At 65.4% G+C, this 17,197-nt stretch overlaps 1 protein-coding gene across 6 annotated transcripts in view; it reads left to right on the forward strand.

The window, feature by feature from the left end:
* The first annotated feature begins 203 nt into the window (after positions 1–203).
* Positions 204–17,197, forward strand: part of BAIAP2 (BAR/IMD domain containing adaptor protein 2) — a 49,019-nt gene continuing 32,025 nt past the window's right edge. For 4 of the 6 annotated variants that reach the window (XM_045190222.2, XM_024553781.3, XM_024553779.3 and 1 more), the window contains exons 1-3: positions 204–363; positions 10,640–10,715; positions 12,678–12,764. In XM_045190222.2, the coding sequence (XP_045046157.1) occupies positions 310–363; positions 10,640–10,715; positions 12,678–12,764 (217 nt within the window). In that variant the 5' untranslated portion in view covers positions 204–309. Of the gene's footprint in view, positions 364–10,069; positions 10,092–10,639; positions 10,716–12,417; positions 12,550–12,677; positions 12,765–17,197 lie in introns of those variants that run through there. The other 2 variants (XM_045190224.2, XM_045190226.3) reach the window with 2 other exon arrangements.

Raw genomic sequence — 17,197 nt, forward strand, 5'->3', positions numbered from 1 at the left:
CCTCCGGAACTCACCAATAGGAAGGAAAGCGCGGGGGCGGGGTCTGCCGGTTGCTTAGCAGCGGGCGGGCTGGGCGGGGGGCGGGCTGCTGGGGTGGCGATCCGGGCGCGGCGGGGGCGGGCGCTCGGGGGCGGGGCCTACAGGGGGCGGGGCCTGCGCGCCTATAAAGGTAGCCGCCGGCGGAGCGCCGCGTTTCTGTTCGGGTTCCGCGCGCAGTTTGTCGACCTTCTTGGTGGCTCTTTCTGCCCCCACCGCCGCCTCCGCTACCTGCGCCCCCGCTCAGGTCCGTGGTGCAGCCGGACCAGCACCATGTCGCTGTCGCGCTCGGAAGAGATGCACCGGCTGACGGAAAATGTCTATAAGGTGAGCCCCGCGCCGCCCGCACGCTTGGGCCCCGCCTGGCGGCTCCGGGCCCTCAGGGGTCTTCCCGGCGCTGCGGCGGAGATTCGGCCTCGACCAGTTGGTTACAGGTGTGCGCGGGCGCCCCTGTCTCGCCAGCCTGCGCTTCCCTGGCGCGCCCTCAACACTCCCGGGACGGAGTGGAGAGGGGTGCGGGTCCCGGGGCGGCGGGGGCCGAGGGGGCCGAGGGCTGCGATGCCCGCGGCTGCAGGTCGCACTGCCCAGGTCGGTGTGGTAGCCCCCGCAGGCGCGGTCACACCAGTCTCTGAGGGCATTTTTTCTCAACAGGCTTTTTCTCTTCACAACTCCGTCCCGGGCACTAATGGCCGTGGCCCAGGTGGGAGGTCGCGCGGGCAGGTTGGATGGGTGAACAGATAGATAATCCATCATCTTATGTAACCGCCAAGGGAGAAGACTAATTGTGTAGGAGGCTGGCGCGCCTGCCTCTGCTCGGATGTGTGTTAAGAGTCGAATTCCGATCCGCATCTTCCTTTGGAAGTGACCGGGAAGCCCCCTGGGCAGTCCTCCCCGTCAGTCGAGGGCCTCAGATCCCCGTTAACAGGCCCTGGGACTTCTGCTTCTTCAGCATCCATTTCCTCGGTTTAAACCCCCAACCCCCCACCAAACAGACCGGGCGGGCTGGGCGGCTCAGGCCCGCTGCAGTTCCAGACGCCTTTTCGCCGGGGAGGTTTGCCTTGGGCGGTCCGCGCGTCTTCTGACAAAGCTGCGCTTTATTTTGAAACTGTGTCTGAAGGTTAAGTAGTGGGCTGGGAGGACCGGGTAGCTGGTGTTTACACGGCAGTTGCTGGTTCCCGGCGGCCGAACGGGATTGCAGCGCGCTGGCGGAGCAACAGTTCTGACTGTGTTAAGCAAGCATGGCTTCTCAGCCGGTGGCCCGCCAGGCAGTCTTCGCTCCGTGGCTCAGGACCCAGGAGAGGCTTCGGGTGGACCCTGTGCCTTCGGCTGGAGCCCAAAGGGCAGACCGCAGACTGCACTGTCACCCAGTTTCGGTAGAGCTTCTGAAGTTGCAGTGAGGTTGCCTGGAAGGATCCTGAGGCCGGGTGGGGACGGCCTCGGTCAGTTCTGAAGCCATGTTAGAGCTGCTGGCAAACAGGCGTCGTGGGCTGCAGGCAAGAGTGTTGTGTCGGCGCCGTGCAGAACCCGAGTGGGGCGCGTTCCTGGTCTGGTCGCTCGAGGGAGGAGGCTTGTTCGATTATTAGTCATTAGTTCCATTACGACCCGCTCCTTACTGCAGGGGTGGGGAGCCACGCCGGGCAGAGGCTGTTCTTCCTAGTTTCCCGGTTTCTGCACTGAAACCACGCAACAGGAACTTTCCTGGTGCGAGTTCCCAGGGGCGCGTGGCGTGGCTTTGCTCTGGGGAATCCCCGTGGTCATCCTTGGTGGAAGGTACACCTGGGACGCACCGCCCGGCATGCCGTCACAGCTGAGCGGCTCTCCGTGTGGCTGTGATTTGTCTGGAGCCTGCAGTGAACTCTGTCGTTAGGATAGGGCGTTTAGGGACTTGGAGCTCTTTTGGGAGCAGACGGGAAGGTTGGGGGCGCGTGTTCACAGGCATGGCTGGCTGTGTGGTGGTAGGTGATTCCTGTGCCCTCGTCCCTGCTCCGCTCTACGGGGGGGCTGGGTTGTGCTGCTTCCTGCCTGTCTTCGTGCCTCCCCTGGTACCGAGGGCACCTTTCTGTGTGGTCGCTGGGGAGTGCGAGGTTCTTTGGCAGAGCCAATACAGGTCCAGCAACTTTGGCTTGCGGGTCTGGCAGAAACCAGCCCACACGGAGGCACAGCCAGGGCCACGTGTGTGTGGCCCTGGGCTGGTCAGGAAGGTCCTCTGTCCTGTCCAGGGATGGCACTGCCTCCGTGCTTGAGTTGGTGGCTGGCAGAAGAGGGGCTGGGATGTGCCCTGCTCGGTGGCACCGAGCTGCAGCTCAGCCGTGTGTTTTGGGCTGGCATGTCATTGCCCACAGTTCCAAGAGGCACTTGCCTTGGCAGAGAAGGGCAGCAGGGGCGCTCACGCATGGCCTTGCTGCTTGAGACACGGGAGCAAACTGTACAGCTGGGTTTTTCTCCCCGGGAGAACCTGTAACGCAGACGTTGCCCTCCTTCCCTGTGGCCCAGTTCCCACGGGACTTGTGTCCTCAGGGGATTTCGTGGAAGGCACAGGGGACAGGAGCACACTGCCTTCCCAGTTCCCCTGAGAACTGGCCCTCAGACCCTCCAGGGGGCAGCACGTGGGCCGCTGGCACAGCCCTGGGCAGCCCTGGGCAGTCCTGGGTAATTGCCTGGGGCGGGGACGGCGGGGGGGGGGGGGGGTCAGCTACTGCTCAGAATGAAGCTGTCCTTGTCGCCCTCTTGGGAGAGGCCTTCGATGTCCCCACGTGCTGGAGAGGCGCTTGTGGGCAGCACATCTTGTCTTCTGGTGGTTCTGGAGAGAGACTGTCAGGCGGGCGCCATGCTGGTTGTTCTGTGTCCCAGGAGAAGCCCTGGCTCCCAAGTGATCTGAAGGCCCATGAGGAGGCCGCTCTGGCACGTTCTCTAGGAATACGGTGCCACAGGCCTTGGCCCGCCCCGAGGACGCAGAGCAGGGGACAGCAGAGGAGGACGGCTGTCCTCAGTGTCGTGCCCTCACTCTGCAGCTGTCACGGGGAAGCTGGCCTGGCCACGGTGCAGCCCCTCGTGCTGGTGGCGCGGGCCAGCAGGTTGCCGTGGGCCAGCAGGTTGCCGTGGCTGGGAGTCAGTTGGCTCGCCACCGCTGGTGTGGCTGGGAACAGCTGGTGCAGGGTGGCTGTCGGTGCTGGCAGGAGGGGGCCCACATGGGCAGGTGAGAGCTCACCGCTGTCTTTTCTGATCCAGGCCTGGCTGACCAGCCCCTGCCCACTGCCACCCTCCAGGTGGGGCCTCCAAGTCCTCTGCTGCTGACCTCAGGCCCTCTTCCCCCTCACCCATGCCTGGGCAGCCACGTGTAACTGCTGGCGGCCATCAGCGGCCCTGCGTTCGAGTGGTCAGAGCTCTGTGGGCCCGGGTGGAGGTGGTGGAGGCGAGTCTGACAGGCACTTCCTTGGCAACGGAAATGCCTGCTGGGCGGAGCAGGCCTGTGCCTGCCTGCTGAGGGGGTGAGGAGTCGCAGCACTTTGCGCGAGGACGTGTGTGTGGGAGCTGTGCTCGCATGCGTGCGTGCGTGGACACACCAGCACTGGCGTGTGCGCGCTCAACCTGTGCTCGTGCGTGTGCGTGAGCGGGTGCGTGTGTGCGTGTATACGTCGTGCTTTGTTTTGCTCCAGAGGGGTGTTTTCCGGGAGGCCCCACTGGGGAAGCATCTCCTGATAGGGTGGTGGGGCCCTCGATCTGCGTGTGGACTGACTGCGCGTCGCTCCCCCCGCCCGTGTTGCAGCAGCGGTGTCCCTGCCACACTGCAGTCCGAGCGGGCCGGCCCGGCAGCTCCTGTGCCCAGGCCCCCACCCTGGGAGCTCCGGTTCCGTGGACCTGGATTCTTGCTGCAGGTTCACGTTTGCTGGAGAACATGACGGGCAGCTCAGGGCGCCGGGCAGGGGGGCCCTGGGGAGTGCTGGCCAGGTCCCACTGGGCCCTACCTAGAGCATGCAGACTGTACTGGGGTGGCCAGTGGGCTCCTGTGACAGACCTGTGTACACTGCAGGCCCCAGGTCAGAATGGCGTCCTCTTGGGGCCCGTGCAGTGGGCGGGGAGGAGTGGGCAGGAGCTCCATTCTTGTTGCCGCCTTGTTTTGGACTGGAGCTCCCTAGAGCCTCCTGGCTGCCCCTTCCCCCGACCCTGGCATAGGCGGTGCCGCAGGGCTGTGGGGACAGGAGGCCCCGTTTTCGCCCCACCTGGCACTCCTGTCCCCTGTTCCAGTTTCTGGGTCTGGGTCCTGCCCGGGGAGGCTGGTCTTGCCTCTCACTCACCCCCACGTGGCACCCTGTGAAGAGAGAGGGGCTGGGGGTGGAGGCAGGCCCTGATGGGGGGCCATGTGCTGTCCTTAAGGGGTGACTTTAGAACCCTCTGAGGGCAGCCGGGGCTCCGCAGTGCGCGCCCAGAGCACGCGGCCTCTGGGCCTCGAGTCTGCCCTTTCTGCATCTGGTGCTCGGGGCGTCCACCTGCTGGGGGAGTCCTGTCGGTCCTCAGGTGCCCGTGGGCAGGCTGGCAGGGGTCCCGCCTGTCTCGTGGAGTGTCCCCCTGGAGCCGCACGACGGCTGGATGGTTCGGTCCCTGCAGGCTCTAGTGACTGTCCAGGGCCTGGCGTAGCCAGTCCCCAGGGGGGGCAGCGTGTGTGAGCTGTGGCTGCACACCATCAGGCCCCACGTCCCCCTGAGATGCCGGGACACGGGGGCCTCTGGGAGGAAATGAGGCTGCCGGTTGGGGCACAGTGCTGCACCTTCCAGGGGCGGCTCACACTACAGGGCACTGCGCACAGGGCCCCTCGGCCAGGGTCTTCAGTCAGGGGTCACGTCCCTGGGAGTAAAACAGTAGGGTTTTTCTGGAAGTCCTTTGCACTCAGAGTCTGGCTTTTCCGCGCTGCTTCTGGCTCACGGCTGCCACCCCTGCACCAGGTGTGGCCAGGGCTGCTGTGCTGAGCGGGCCTCAGGGCTTCCTTTCAAGGCCCTGGGCTCTCGTTCTGCTTTTTTTGATGCTGGTAACTTCTTTTTCTGGACCACAGGAGGACATTCTTGAGGACAACATCCAGTGCCCTGGTTCCTTCCTAGTTGATAACGGGTTTGTGGCTGTACCGTCCAGGCTTGATCCTGCCTGGCCCTATAGGGGACGGTCACCAAGGGGCACTGCCTGGTGACAGCACACACAGAGCAGGCCGTGACGGGCCTTAGGAGTACATGAGTGTCTGCGCTGTGACAGAAGTGGACAGGTTGACTTTGGAGTGGGGGGAGAGTGTCCCCCAGCCCGGGGGCTGGAGCTGCGTCCAGTGGGACAGGGGCCAAGTGCTGCTGGGGTGCAGTGGCCGTGCTGTGTCCAGCCAGGGTATGGGGGAGACGGAAGTGCCACTGCCCAAAATGACAAGGACCTGGGCCCCTCCCCATGGGTTGCCCCCTTGAGGCCCACAGGGGGCCGCTCTAGCCCCTTCCGCCCTGAGTAACGCTCTGCAAGAAGAGGTCTTGACCATGCCACCGTCTCTTTCCTCCTGTCCCCTCCCGCGGATGGCAGGTCCTTTGCAGTCCAGGGACTGAGGGCACTCAGGCGGTGGCCTGTCCTGCCCCCCGGGAATGCAGGACCTTGCTGGCTGCAGAGACAGCAGGGCCCTGGAGGAACGTTTCTTCCCGGGGCACTGGTCCGGCCAGCCACAGGGGTCCTCGGTGCGGGCTTCTTGCCGAGGCCCCACCTGGGGCGGGAGAGGTGCAGGTGCTGCCTGGCCGTGATAGTCCCATGCTCTCTGTCACTCTGGCTCTGCTCTGGGGGAAGCAGAGTGTCAGCTGGGGACCACCTGGGCCGTGCAGTCCGCTGGCCATTGTGAGTCTTTGTGACTAACCTTTTGGTGGCTTGCGCGACGCTAAGTTGTGTGTGTGGCATCATTTACCCCTAAACCGGCTCCATGTGAGGTCCTGGGGGTCCCGGCAGGAGGGGAGCAGCCCATCACAGGGCCTGAGTGTGGTTGGAGCCAGGCCTGCCGAGCCCGGCCTCTGGCTGCCAGACCCGCTGCTTCTCCCAGGGTCCTGACACCTTTGGGCAAGCGCTTGGCCTCAGCGCCACCGTGTTCTCCTGGATGGCTGACCGGCTGGACGGAACACTTCCTGGCGAGGGGGCTGCGGCGGTCAGCTGTAACAGTGGGAAGCTCTGTGGGACAGGAGGTCAGTGGCAGACAGAGGGAAGCCCAGGCTCTGCTGTTACTGGGATGCCAGTGGCCTGTGCTCCTGTGGGTGGGACAGCCCTCAGAGCAGGGCGGGCAGGGCGGGTGCTGGTGCTTTCTCATCCAGCGGGAGCCCCGCCCGTGAAACTCAGGCAGAGCCACCTCGGGGGCCAGCATGGGTCAGTGGCCTTGGAATGTTCCTGCCAGCTGGTGGGGCGGTAACTGGGCCTGGCTGTGTCATCCGCGATGAGACTGGAACTGCGGCCAGGCCTCTGCCTCGCAGGTGGCGATGGCCCCGGGTCTCAGTCGGGTTGGGTTGTTGGACAAGCGCCTGAGACCCAGCGACGGCAGCAGACGCCAATTTCAAACCAGTCCAGAGGCCTTTCTCCTCCGCTGGCAGATGGCTGCCCCTCCCGTGTCCTCCCGGGGCCGTTCTGCTCAGGGTGGCTCCTTGTAAGGGCACCCTAGGGACCTCCTTTTGACTTGGTGACCCTCTTTTCTGAAACAGCCACCTTCTGAGGGCTGGGGGTCAGGCCTTCACCATGTGGAAATTTGGGGGACAAGTTCACCCCCAACATCCAGGCACCACCGCTCCTGCCACGAGGTGTGGTCCTCTGGGTGCCGTCTGTCGAAGCAGCAGCAGGCCTTGGTCCTGGGCTGCTGGTGCCTCGGGCCCGAGCCTCCATCAAAGGGCCACCTAGGGTGACCTCACCCCCCTGTGGCCCGCCGGAGCCAGGGCCTGGCGCACACCAGCCGCAGGGCTACGCGAACAGGACACGCACGTCCCTGGGCTGGGCCTGAGTAGCTGGGGGCGTGAGTGGGGCCCAGGCCTGCAGTCCCTCAAGGGGCCCTGACCACTGAGCACGGGACAGGCAGGAGATGCCTCTGGGACAGGAAGGAAGCAGCAGGTCCGGCGGGGCCTGAGTTTGGACCCCACTGCTCGTGGCTTCTGGTCTGATAGGTGTGTCTGGTTCCTGTGGGGGCAGCGCACAGGGGACAAACCCCACCTTGCGCTCTCTGGCCCCACAGCCCGCACGAGCTGGCTGGGGGCTTCCCTGCTGCCAGGGCCTCACTCAGGAGGGGGCAGACTTGGGGCACTCAGGGGCTGTAGGCCCTGAGAGAGGGATGGGGATGTGGGGCTTCCAGTTCCAAGGGATCGGGGTGGTTCATGCCCCCAAAGGGGGTGTGGGGCACCAGGGCCCCTGGGAGCGCAGGCTGCTCCGCTCACATCCACGTGTGGGCCCCTGTGCGTCCCCGAGGAGCCCTGGAGAGACCTGGCGCTGGGAGAGTTGGCCGAGTTCTGTGTCTTGTCCTGATGTCAGCCAGCCCAAGACTCGTCTGTCTCCTTTCCCAGGGTCTCCTGGGTGCCAGGGGCAGGGCCAGCGCAGTGATAGGGTGACCCCTCTCAGCTCCCCCTGATGGGAGGCTGCTCCCCCCCACCCCGTGTCACTTGGGGTACTGTGGCAGAGACACGAGTTGTCTCTTTATTAATATGTGGGCAGCTTCTTGGGAAGCTGAGGCGGCTGAGGCCACAGCCCTTCTCGAGTGACCCCTGACTGCGGAGAGGCCCTGGGGCCTCTCTCCCTCCAGGCCCCTCCTCTGCCTTTTGCTACCCCGCTGTCCCGGGGCCTGCTGCTCCTGCTGGGCCTGGTGCAAGGTTCTTCCTCCTGCAGCCGCCTCTGAAGGCTGCGCCAGCTGGTTGGGGGACCCTGACCCTCGTCCCACTGGAGGCTGTCATGCTGGGCCAGTGTGTGCAGGGCGGGGTTCCTGGGGAGGGGAGCAGGGTGGCCCCAGGGGACTTGTGGTCTGTGGGGAGCTTGTGGCCCGTGGGGAAATCTCATGGAGAATGTGGGAAGGGGAGCCTGCTGCTGCTGAAGCGTTGCCAGCCCTCTTGGTTTGTCCCTGACGCCAACCAAATGAAATCCAGCTCGAGATCTGCTTCCTCCAGGCAGCCCTCCTAGTACCCACTGAACTCCTCGTGTTGGTTTTGTTTCTTTAAAAACGGTTCCCAGGACAGAGGCTTCAGGGTTTAGAGAAGGACAGACTGCCCTCTGCCCAGAGCCCCGGCCTGCTGGGGTCCATGGGGGGAGGGGGCTGCAGTAGGCGAGCCCCCCGGAGGAAGGCTGCCGTCTTCCAGCAGTGTCCCGACGGACAGTGGCACCACAGGAGGCTGGGACTGCCGTCCCCAAAGCTGGTGCCTCCTGCTCCTGCTGAGTCACAGCCGAGGGGGCGGTGGTCGGGGGCAGCTGGGTACCAGGGCCCTGGGAGGCTGTGGGTCAGGTGTCCTGGGCAAGCAGATAGGACAGGCGCCAGGCCCTGCTCTTGAGTGACAGGGTGGCCAGGTATCAGCCCTCCTGGGGAGGGGAGCAGGGTGCCTGCCCAGCCTCACCCCTGTTCTGTGGCTGGAACGCGGCTCCTCAGGGAGCCAAGGCAGGCGGAGCGGCGTGGGGCCACCGGTCCTGTCCTGCCAGTCTTAGTTGGGATAGTGCCGGGCCCGTGTAGCCAGCCTGTGGTTGACGCAGGCCCTGGCGGGCGGGCTCTCAACCTCCCGCTCTCCTTGTCCGTCTGTAAAATGGGATGTGAATCCCAGACTGACGGGGTGAGGATTCAGGGTGACGGGGAGGCAAGGGCCGCCTTCCCGGAGTGGAGGGGAGGGAGGCAGAGGGCGCGGCCCTCCCCTTCCCCTCTGTCTGTAGAGAAACCACCTCCTAGTCTGGGCAGCCGCGCCAGGAAGTTGCAGGAGGGGCCGTTGCTGGGCCAGAGCCGAGGAGTAAACAGACTCTGGCTGCCCCAGGCTCAGAGGCCTTGGCAAAACTCAGCCCTCCATGGCCTGGCTGGAGGCGAGGTGTCCGCTGCCCTTTGTCCCTGCTGTCCCGGCAGATTCCTTGGCCCAAGTGAATCAAAATGGCTGTCACCACCCAGGGAGTGGCCAGGAGCTGGCCAGGCAGGAAGGCCTCGCCAGGCTGTCAGCCTGCGGGGTCTGGGGGCTGATGGCCACCTGTGCCCTGGCTCGGCCCCTCCCATCGGCTCCTGCAGAGACCCACAGCTGGGCCGCAGGGCTGGCTGGGTCGGCCCTGTGTGCTGCCCTGCCCATGTGCCTAAGGCCTGGATCCCCGGGATTCCAGGGGCAGCAGGGACACCCCGCTTTGTGGCGTGCAGCAAGAGGGTGACTGATCTGACCACCCCTGAACTCGGGGTGTCTCTTTGCCCGACCATCTGCAGCGTGTGTTCTTTGGGGTGTTCAGGAGCCCCCGCAGTGTCCAGTGCCTGCCTGGCACCCGGGAGCCGTCCCGTAACGAGTATAGAGTGATCTGGGGACTGCTGAAAGACCACACCCCGCTCAGGGTGGGCCTGGCCCACAGGAGCTCAGGAAGGAAGGACTCAGACCCCGGCCCAGCAGGGTCAGCCAGGGTTGGACGTCTCAGCTGCGTGGCATGGGTGGTGACGTGTGAAGAGAATGCTGCTGGCAGCTCAGATCTGGGTCCTCACCCCCCGTGGCCATGGGTGTCTTGGTGCCTCTCTGCTGACGCTCCTGGCTGGAGTCAGGTGGGCGGAGGCTCGGGCCAGGCAGCGGGTTTTCTGGAGCTCGATCCTGCCGCACTTCCAAGTGTCTGCATTCGGGTGCACTGGCCCAGGATGAGCAACGGGGGTGGGGCCAGGGCAGAATCTGGGGCCGCCCTGGTCTGCCACAGGGCCTGGCCGCTCCCTGCCCAGTGTCTTTCCCCGGCCACCCTCGGGAAAGGCCCGACCTGTGGTGTGACTCGGGCTGAAGAGGGGTCGTGGCCAAGACAGTTTTCTTTGGAAGCTCCTCCCGCGTCATGCTGGCGGGGCTGCTTGCCGGCCGTGGGCACAGACTCCTCGGGAGAGCGTGCGTTGGCTCTGATTCTGTGTGCCTGTTTTTATGCCTTGTAATTAAAACGTTTATTTGGCCTTCGAGTGAAAATCTAATTTTCTCAGTCTAAGAAGTGCTGATATTGGCACCGAGACTTCAGTCCATCGGGCAAACAGACCCGGAGCCTGGCGGGTTATTTACAGTGTGGCGTTTGCCCAGCCGGCTGCGGGCTGCTAATCAGAGCTGCTGTTTGGTGATTGACCTGTGGAGGGAAGACTGCGGAGGGCGGGGGTGGGCACGGAGCATCTGTGCGTGCGTGGGGGGGGCCTTCCTCGGCTGACTCAGCCCAGCCCGTGAGTCCCAGCACTACCCCGTGCTGCGCGTGCACCGCGGTGGGCTCTGGTCTCGGCCTGGTCCCCGTTCCACAGGTGTGAGAAGGTTGTTGGCCCAAGGGCTTTCAAGGGCACAGCTTGGATTCAAGAAGCCTGGCTGTGGACCCAAGGGGCCGGGAGGGACGTGCGCCCTGCATTTCGCCCTCTTGGTTGGCCCCCGGATGCTGATGCGCTGTCTCCTCTCTCCCCCAGACCATCATGGAGCAGTTCAACCCCAGCCTGCGGAACTTCATCGCCATGGGGAAGAACTACGAGAAGGCCCTGGCAGGTGAGGCGTGGGCCCCGGTGTGGCGGGTGGACGGAGCGTGGGTCCAGATGCTGGCCTCTGTGCCCGTGGTCACAGGGTGGCCATGACGAGAGCCTGGAGTTGGCACCTAAAGGCAGGCAGCTGTGGCATCTGTCTGGAAGCAAGAGGCTCGGACTTCAATGAAACACTTGGGGCCTTGGTGGCTTCAGGGGTGGGCCTGAGGCATCTCCCTGGCGGGGGAGCTGTCGTAGCTCACAGAGGGCGCTGGGCTCAGGGAGGGGACCCCGTGGGGGTGCAGCGCAGCGGGGCCATGGGTGTGTGGGGGCCAGAGAGGCAGAGTGCCAGGTCCTGGGGCACTGACCTCTGGTCCCCTCGCCCGTGACCATGAGCACAGGCACGCCCCACACCCGCGTCCTGTGGGGGCTCTTTCTGTGGCGTTCTGTTAGGTAGAGGTGACAAGGAGAGGCTGTGGCTAACAACTCCCATTTTCCCTACCGCCACGGTCGCCTGGGATGCAGCACTTGGCAGAGCCGTCCAGTCTCTGGGCAGTGGCCTTCTTGCTGGTGTCCAGGTGGGGGTGCTGGCTGTGTCTGGGGCAGGGGGGCCTCCTGCCATGAGCCCGTCGTATCCGGGGGCCCTGCACCATGGCGCCCTGCCATGACCCTCGTCCCCAGCCCTCCACCCCCGGGGACCACTGCTGCACGCAACCCCTTTGAAGGGGAGCCGCAGTGTGGCAAGTACTGTGCCCCAGGGTGGGACAACGGCGCTCTCTGTCCCTGTTTTGTGGGTCGATGGCCTGGGCATGAGTCCTGGCCGCTCCTGGGTCCCCCCAGCTGCCCCTGCCCTGGGGCCTGCAAGGCGCAGGAAGCGAGGAGGCAGTGCTCCTCGGACGCAGGCTCTGTCCCCTCAGAGTGCCGCGGGAAGCTGTCCTTTCCCGAGCCACGACCCAGCCTGTGGGCTGACGATGCGGCAGACCCCCAGGCCGCGGTGGCGGTGCTGTGCCCGCCCGGAGTCGACAGCAGAGCCCTTGGCTGTCAGTGCACCAGCTCCTGAGTCGGGGGCCTGTCCCCCACAGTCCCTGCTTGTGGGGCAGGCTCTGGTGTGTCCTTGAGAGCTGGCCCTGTGTCTGTCTGCAGTTGGCGAGAGGAGCCGGTATGAGGCTGAGCCCCGGCCCGCGCCCAGGACCACAGGAGCTGCAGCCCCCAGCTCACCTGCCCCTGAACACGGCTGGTTTCGCCCCCTCCTGTGCACACCGAGCAGGAGTCAGAAGGCCAGGGCGGCTCAGACCAGTGACAGCTTCTGTTTTCCTGGGCTGCCGTCTGTAGGGGACTTCTCAGCCCCAGGGGCATCTTTGAAATGATGAAACCTCATTTCCAGGCACGCTGGATCAAGGCTCAGGCCTGCCCGCTCCTGCCTTCCGGGCCTGCCCGCCCCGCTGCGGGCCCCCGGGGCTCTGCAGGGGCTGTGTGTGGGGAGCACAGATCCCCAGGCCGCCCCAGAGCCCAGCCAGCCCCGCTGCCACTGTCGCCTGCTCTGCGCTGGGCTCCCCAGGCGTGACTGTGCCCAGTTTGGCCTCTCTTCGTTGGCAGTGAGGAGCCCCGCCCCCCCCCCCCCCCCCCCCCCCCCCTGGCAGACACTGCAGCCTGCCGGGGCGGGGAGCCTGCACGCGCTCCCAGGACCTGCTGGGACAAGCCACACCGCAGGTCCCTCCCCAGGCTCTGTGGAGAATGCATCCAACTCGGGCTGGCGGCTGCTCCCTCTGCTGCAGGGCACACCTGGGGTCTCGGGAAGGTCACCACCGTCCCCTCGGTGGCCCTGGGTGCACACTGTGTTCTCAGGAGTGAGGTGCTCTCAGGTGGGGAAAGAAGAGGTGTCAGATAGAGCCCGGACTGAAGTGTGTCTGGTCCAGGGGAGGGCTGCCCCCGCTAGGGCCACAGGTCCACTCCATCCCCGAGGGAGCTGACCGTCCCTCTCCTCCCCCAGGTGTGACCTATGCTGCCAAAGGCTACTTCGATGCCCTCGTGAAGATGGGCGAGCTGGCCAGCGAGAGCCAGGGCTCCAAGGAACTTGGTAAGACCCCCGCTGTGGTGGGCTGTGCCCGGGCAGGGCTGCGGCACCATCCTGCGCCTGGGCTTGTTCTCAGGTGGGGTTGGGTTTTTCCTGTGAAGTGAGGGAGGGTTTTCTAGAAGGACAACACCTTAGAGCCCAGCAGCCGCAGGTGCTGCTGGGAGCTCGCACTGGTGGCTCCGTTCCTGAGAAGCACGGTCTGGGTGGGGAGACGGGGGGGCAGACCCACGTGCACAGGTGTTTGCGCTTGAGCAGCCGACACCAGGGAGCCAGGTAACACGTCGGACTCAGATGTAGCACCTTGTGGTGTGGGGAAGCTGAGGGAGTAAAAGCAAGCGACCGGGAAGCAGACCACCGGGCGGCGGGGCTGGGGCTGCGACAGCAACAAACCGGCACGCAGTGGACAAGACCACCACGCGGAGCGGGGGCCCTGGGAAGAGCTGCTTGTTTCGTCGGTGCTGTCTCTCCTCTCGCACGTTTTCTGCGACAAGCTGGTCCTGCTTTTACAATCATGGTGCCCTGGGCCCCAGGCTGGGGGCCGCCTCCCCCCCACCCACTCAGGGTGGCTTTAGACAGAGGCACAGCTGCCTGGCCCGCTCGCACCACTGGCCGTGCGTCCTGACCCGGAGCCGGGGCTGCCCTGTGGGGTTTGATGTGGTCTCTGCCACGCCCTTGCTGCTTGTCTGGGGACACAGAGGCCCGGTGCTGTTCCTGCCAGGCCTGCCAGCTGTGTGCTGTGTCCTGTGGCTTCCGGCCTGCAGAGCGGAGGCGGTGTCCGGAGTTCTGAGAAACGAGCGTGGAAACGCTGCTGCTGTGCAGATGGACACGCTGGGGGGGGGGGGGGGCCTGGGGGGCTGTGCTGCGCTCCGGCCCTGCCCAGGCGTCCCCGTGAGAATGTGGATGGGCCAAGGGCTGTGGGGCCAGGCCTGTGGGTTCAGCCTAGGTGGTGACGGGCCGGCCATGTGGGCGGATGCAGGTCTTTGTGGTAGGTGGACTGTGGGCCACCCAGCTCCAGACTCGGAGGCCACGTGCAGGCACCACCAGACGCTCCTGGGCCCTCAGTCTGGGCCCCTGTGAGCCCGGGCTTGTTCACACAGCTCACGTCTGTGACGGGTGCTTTCTTGACAGGCTTCGTCGTGTGCGGGCTGTGGGAGACTCGTGCGTGAGCCCTGGGGTCACCCACACTGGCAGAGGGGCCAGGCTGCCCCCGGAAACACCGGGGCCCGTGCGGGCGGCCCCACAGTCTGCTAGCGTCATTGGAATGGCTCAGAGATCCCAGAACTTCCTGTTGGCAGAGTCCTCAGGGGCTGTCACTGCGACAGGCCTTGTGGGTGGGGTGTCGGCCTGAGGCCCGGGGCAGGCGCCCAGGCAGATGACCCTTCCTTGCTCTGGGACGTGTTGGGGCTCCCATGTGCTGTGGGTTTGGAAACCGCTCCTGGGCTTATTTGGAGTGTGGGGTTCGTCACCACGCAGGAGTCCCACGGTGTGTCTACAGAGGCGACCAGAGACACCAGCCAGAGGAAGACTCTGTTTCCTCTGCTCAGAGCACCGGGACGCCAAGCACAGGGGTTTTCTATGACAGCTGGCCCCCACCTGGGTGTCCCCATCAGTTCAGGCCAGCACACACTCCCTGCAGGCTGAGGGCACCCCAGCACTGCCCCCACTGCAGAGGCCTGTCCCGAGGGGTGGGTCCCCAGTTACCCGCTTCCATTTCACCCTTGCTGCTGCAGATTGGGGGGTTCTCACACCCTCTCCCCAGGTTTGATCACTTGCCAGCTTGGCTCTCAGAACTGGGGGAGAGCTCCCCTGGGCTTGCCAGTTTGTCATAAAGGACAGAGGGCGAGGTCTAGGAGCTTCATCCCTATGGAGGTGGGGACTTGGTGCTCCCTGAGGTTTAGGGGTTTGCTCCCTCCCTCAGGCACCATCCGTTATTTAGTCCAGATCCAGCCCTCCCACCAGGGGGTATCCCGGCTTGGTCTCTCTGGTGACCAGCTCAGTCCAGGAGCGCTCTAGAGCCCCCAGTAGAATGAAAGACACGCCCATCACCTGGGACATTCCATTCCAAGAACTCAGGAGCTGGAGGGGCAGGGGGCGGGGCAGAGACCAACAAAACCCTGCCTCTCGTCACGGCAGCTGGACTCGTCCTTCCGCCCGCAGCATCCCCGAGACGTAACTCAGGGTGACACACAGCTGACCCAACCCACCAGAGTGCGCAGTTCCTGGTTGCTGGCACCAACCCACCGTCTGCCTCCAGAACACTCCGAGTGCCCAAGGAGGCCTGTCCCCCCGGCAGTCACATGCCGCCCCACGAGCTGCTGCCGTCTGTGTCTGGGTTTGCCTGTTGCAGCGGGGCGTGCGAAGGGCTCCTTGGGTGACCCGCGCTGCCCTTGACCCTGGCTTGGCTTGGCTTCGTTGTGGTGCCACGGCTCGTGGGGGCACATCCGCGCTGCTGCTTCCTGCCTTCGTGTGGCCGGGCCGTCCACTGGGGGGGCCACGTCCGTGCGGGAGTGTCCCACGTGCTCCGGAGGCGAATGTGCCTTAGACCACACGCCCCCGGGTCAGAAAACTCGGGGCCCCCACCCCTCCCCACCCACTGTCCCCGAGGCCCCTTCTCAGCACTGGCGACCTCCTGCTGTTGCTCCCGGGTGTCTGATGCAGCAGGCGTCCCTCTCCCTGCGGTTCCGTGCTCACATGCTGTTGTGCAGCGCTTGGGACCGTGGGTGCCACGCTGTCCCGGCCCCCCAACGGCAGGGTCGCGGCCTCTGCTGAAACCCTGGACAGCCGGCCCCTGCACAACACAAAGGTGCGTTGCGCGGCCCACGCGCCTCCCCCGGAGGGTCCAGCACCCACAGGTTTGGGGTCTGCAGTGGGGGACGCTCCTGGAGCTGGGTCCCCACAGACGCCCAGGGACAGCTAAGTTCAGGGGTCAGAGGTTAGGTGTGGATTTCTGGTTGTGTGAGGTTGGTGTCCCCACCCCCGCGGCGGTCAAGGGTTAGCTGTCCAGTGTGCACGTGACGAGGACAGGGTCACAGCGGGACTCCCAGGGCACTATGGCTGCTGTGTTCACAGCTGCCTTGCGGACAACCTGTCTCATGTGGACAGTGGGCGAGGCTGACATGCCTGCGCAGCCCATCCCCCCAAGCTCCTGGGCCCACGGGCGCTCCTGCCCTCCCGCCCCCTTGCGCCTGCGCTGGGCTGCCTCGGAGTGCGTCCACCAGCATTGGTGTGAGAGACACTGTGCGTGTGGACGGCGTTCTTCTGTGGTCCGACCACTGTTACGCGCATGACTGAATGGAAGTGGTCCGACGGCTCCATGTCTGCCGTCTGCCAGCCTTGGGGCTTCACAGTCTCCTGTCTGAGCCCCTTCCCCCAGGCCAGGCAGACCCCCACCCAACCGTGGGCCTGTGCTGGTTCCCGAACGAGCCTGAGTCTCGGACATTCACCCACAGGCTGTCCCGCCTAGCGGGCGGCCTGTGTCCCGTTTGAAAAGCACGCATGTTCCCGGACCATGGGCGCAGGTTTGCTATTCTGTTCAGCCTCGGTGACCACGTCTCCTGTCCACGAGGAAGGGCTGTGCCTCCCACTCCCGGGAGGGGCTCCTTGCTTCTTGGTGCCGTTTGGCTTTGCCGTCCACAGGCCGACACTGTGCCTGTGCATGAGCTGCACGTGGGCCCTTCCTCCTGAGAGCTGGACTCGGCGCGAGGCGCCCGTGTCTGTCCCTTGGAGCGCCGCTTCGTCCGTCTTGTCCCACACTGAGTGTGCTTTCCTCCGGCCCTTCCAGCCTGTGGTCCTGGGAGCTTCTGGGCCGTGAGGAGGAGGACCTCTCCCAGGGGCGGGAGTGAGCGGCCCTGTCTCTGCTGCCCTGCGGTGAGGGCTCGCAAGGCGCGGCCCCAGGGCTGGGGAGGGGGGCGGAGCTCTGCCCAGCGCTGCTCACACTGGGGCGGCGCCAGGCCCTTCTGACCCAATAATTCTCACAGACCTGGGGGCCTCCAGGTGCGGGGGACTGTGGGGGCCAGGACCCTGGCCACTCCTGTCCTCATTTCCCCGACCCCCGCCTGCCCATTCTTTGAGTTCTCCCACCTTCCCTTCCCACTCGGGGCGGAAGCGTGTTTAGCAGGGGCTGCTGCCCTGCTTGCTGTGGGGATAGCCCCGGGATGGCGGTCACGCTGACCTTGGCCTGACCGCTGTGTGGACGTGGCACCCTGGCTGTGTCCTGCAGAGCCCTGCCCACCCCCACACTAGCCAGTCATGTGCTGTTCAGAGGGGCCCCCGCGTAGCGCAGTAGAGAGACTCCGGCGTGCAGTTCCCCACAGAGGTCAAAGCCAGTCGTCAGAGCTGTGAGCGGTGGCTGGGTTGCCCCTGGTCCCTCCCCCGTGGCGTCTCTGCCTTTGGTCCCAGTGGCCTCTGAGCTGCAGACCACGCGGAGCGGCCTGCTC

The sequence above is a fragment of the Desmodus rotundus genome, chromosome 9 (genome assembly GCF_022682495.2).
Source record: "Desmodus rotundus isolate HL8 chromosome 9, HLdesRot8A.1, whole genome shotgun sequence".
NCBI classification, from domain to species: Eukaryota; Metazoa; Chordata; class Mammalia; order Chiroptera; family Phyllostomidae; genus Desmodus; species Desmodus rotundus.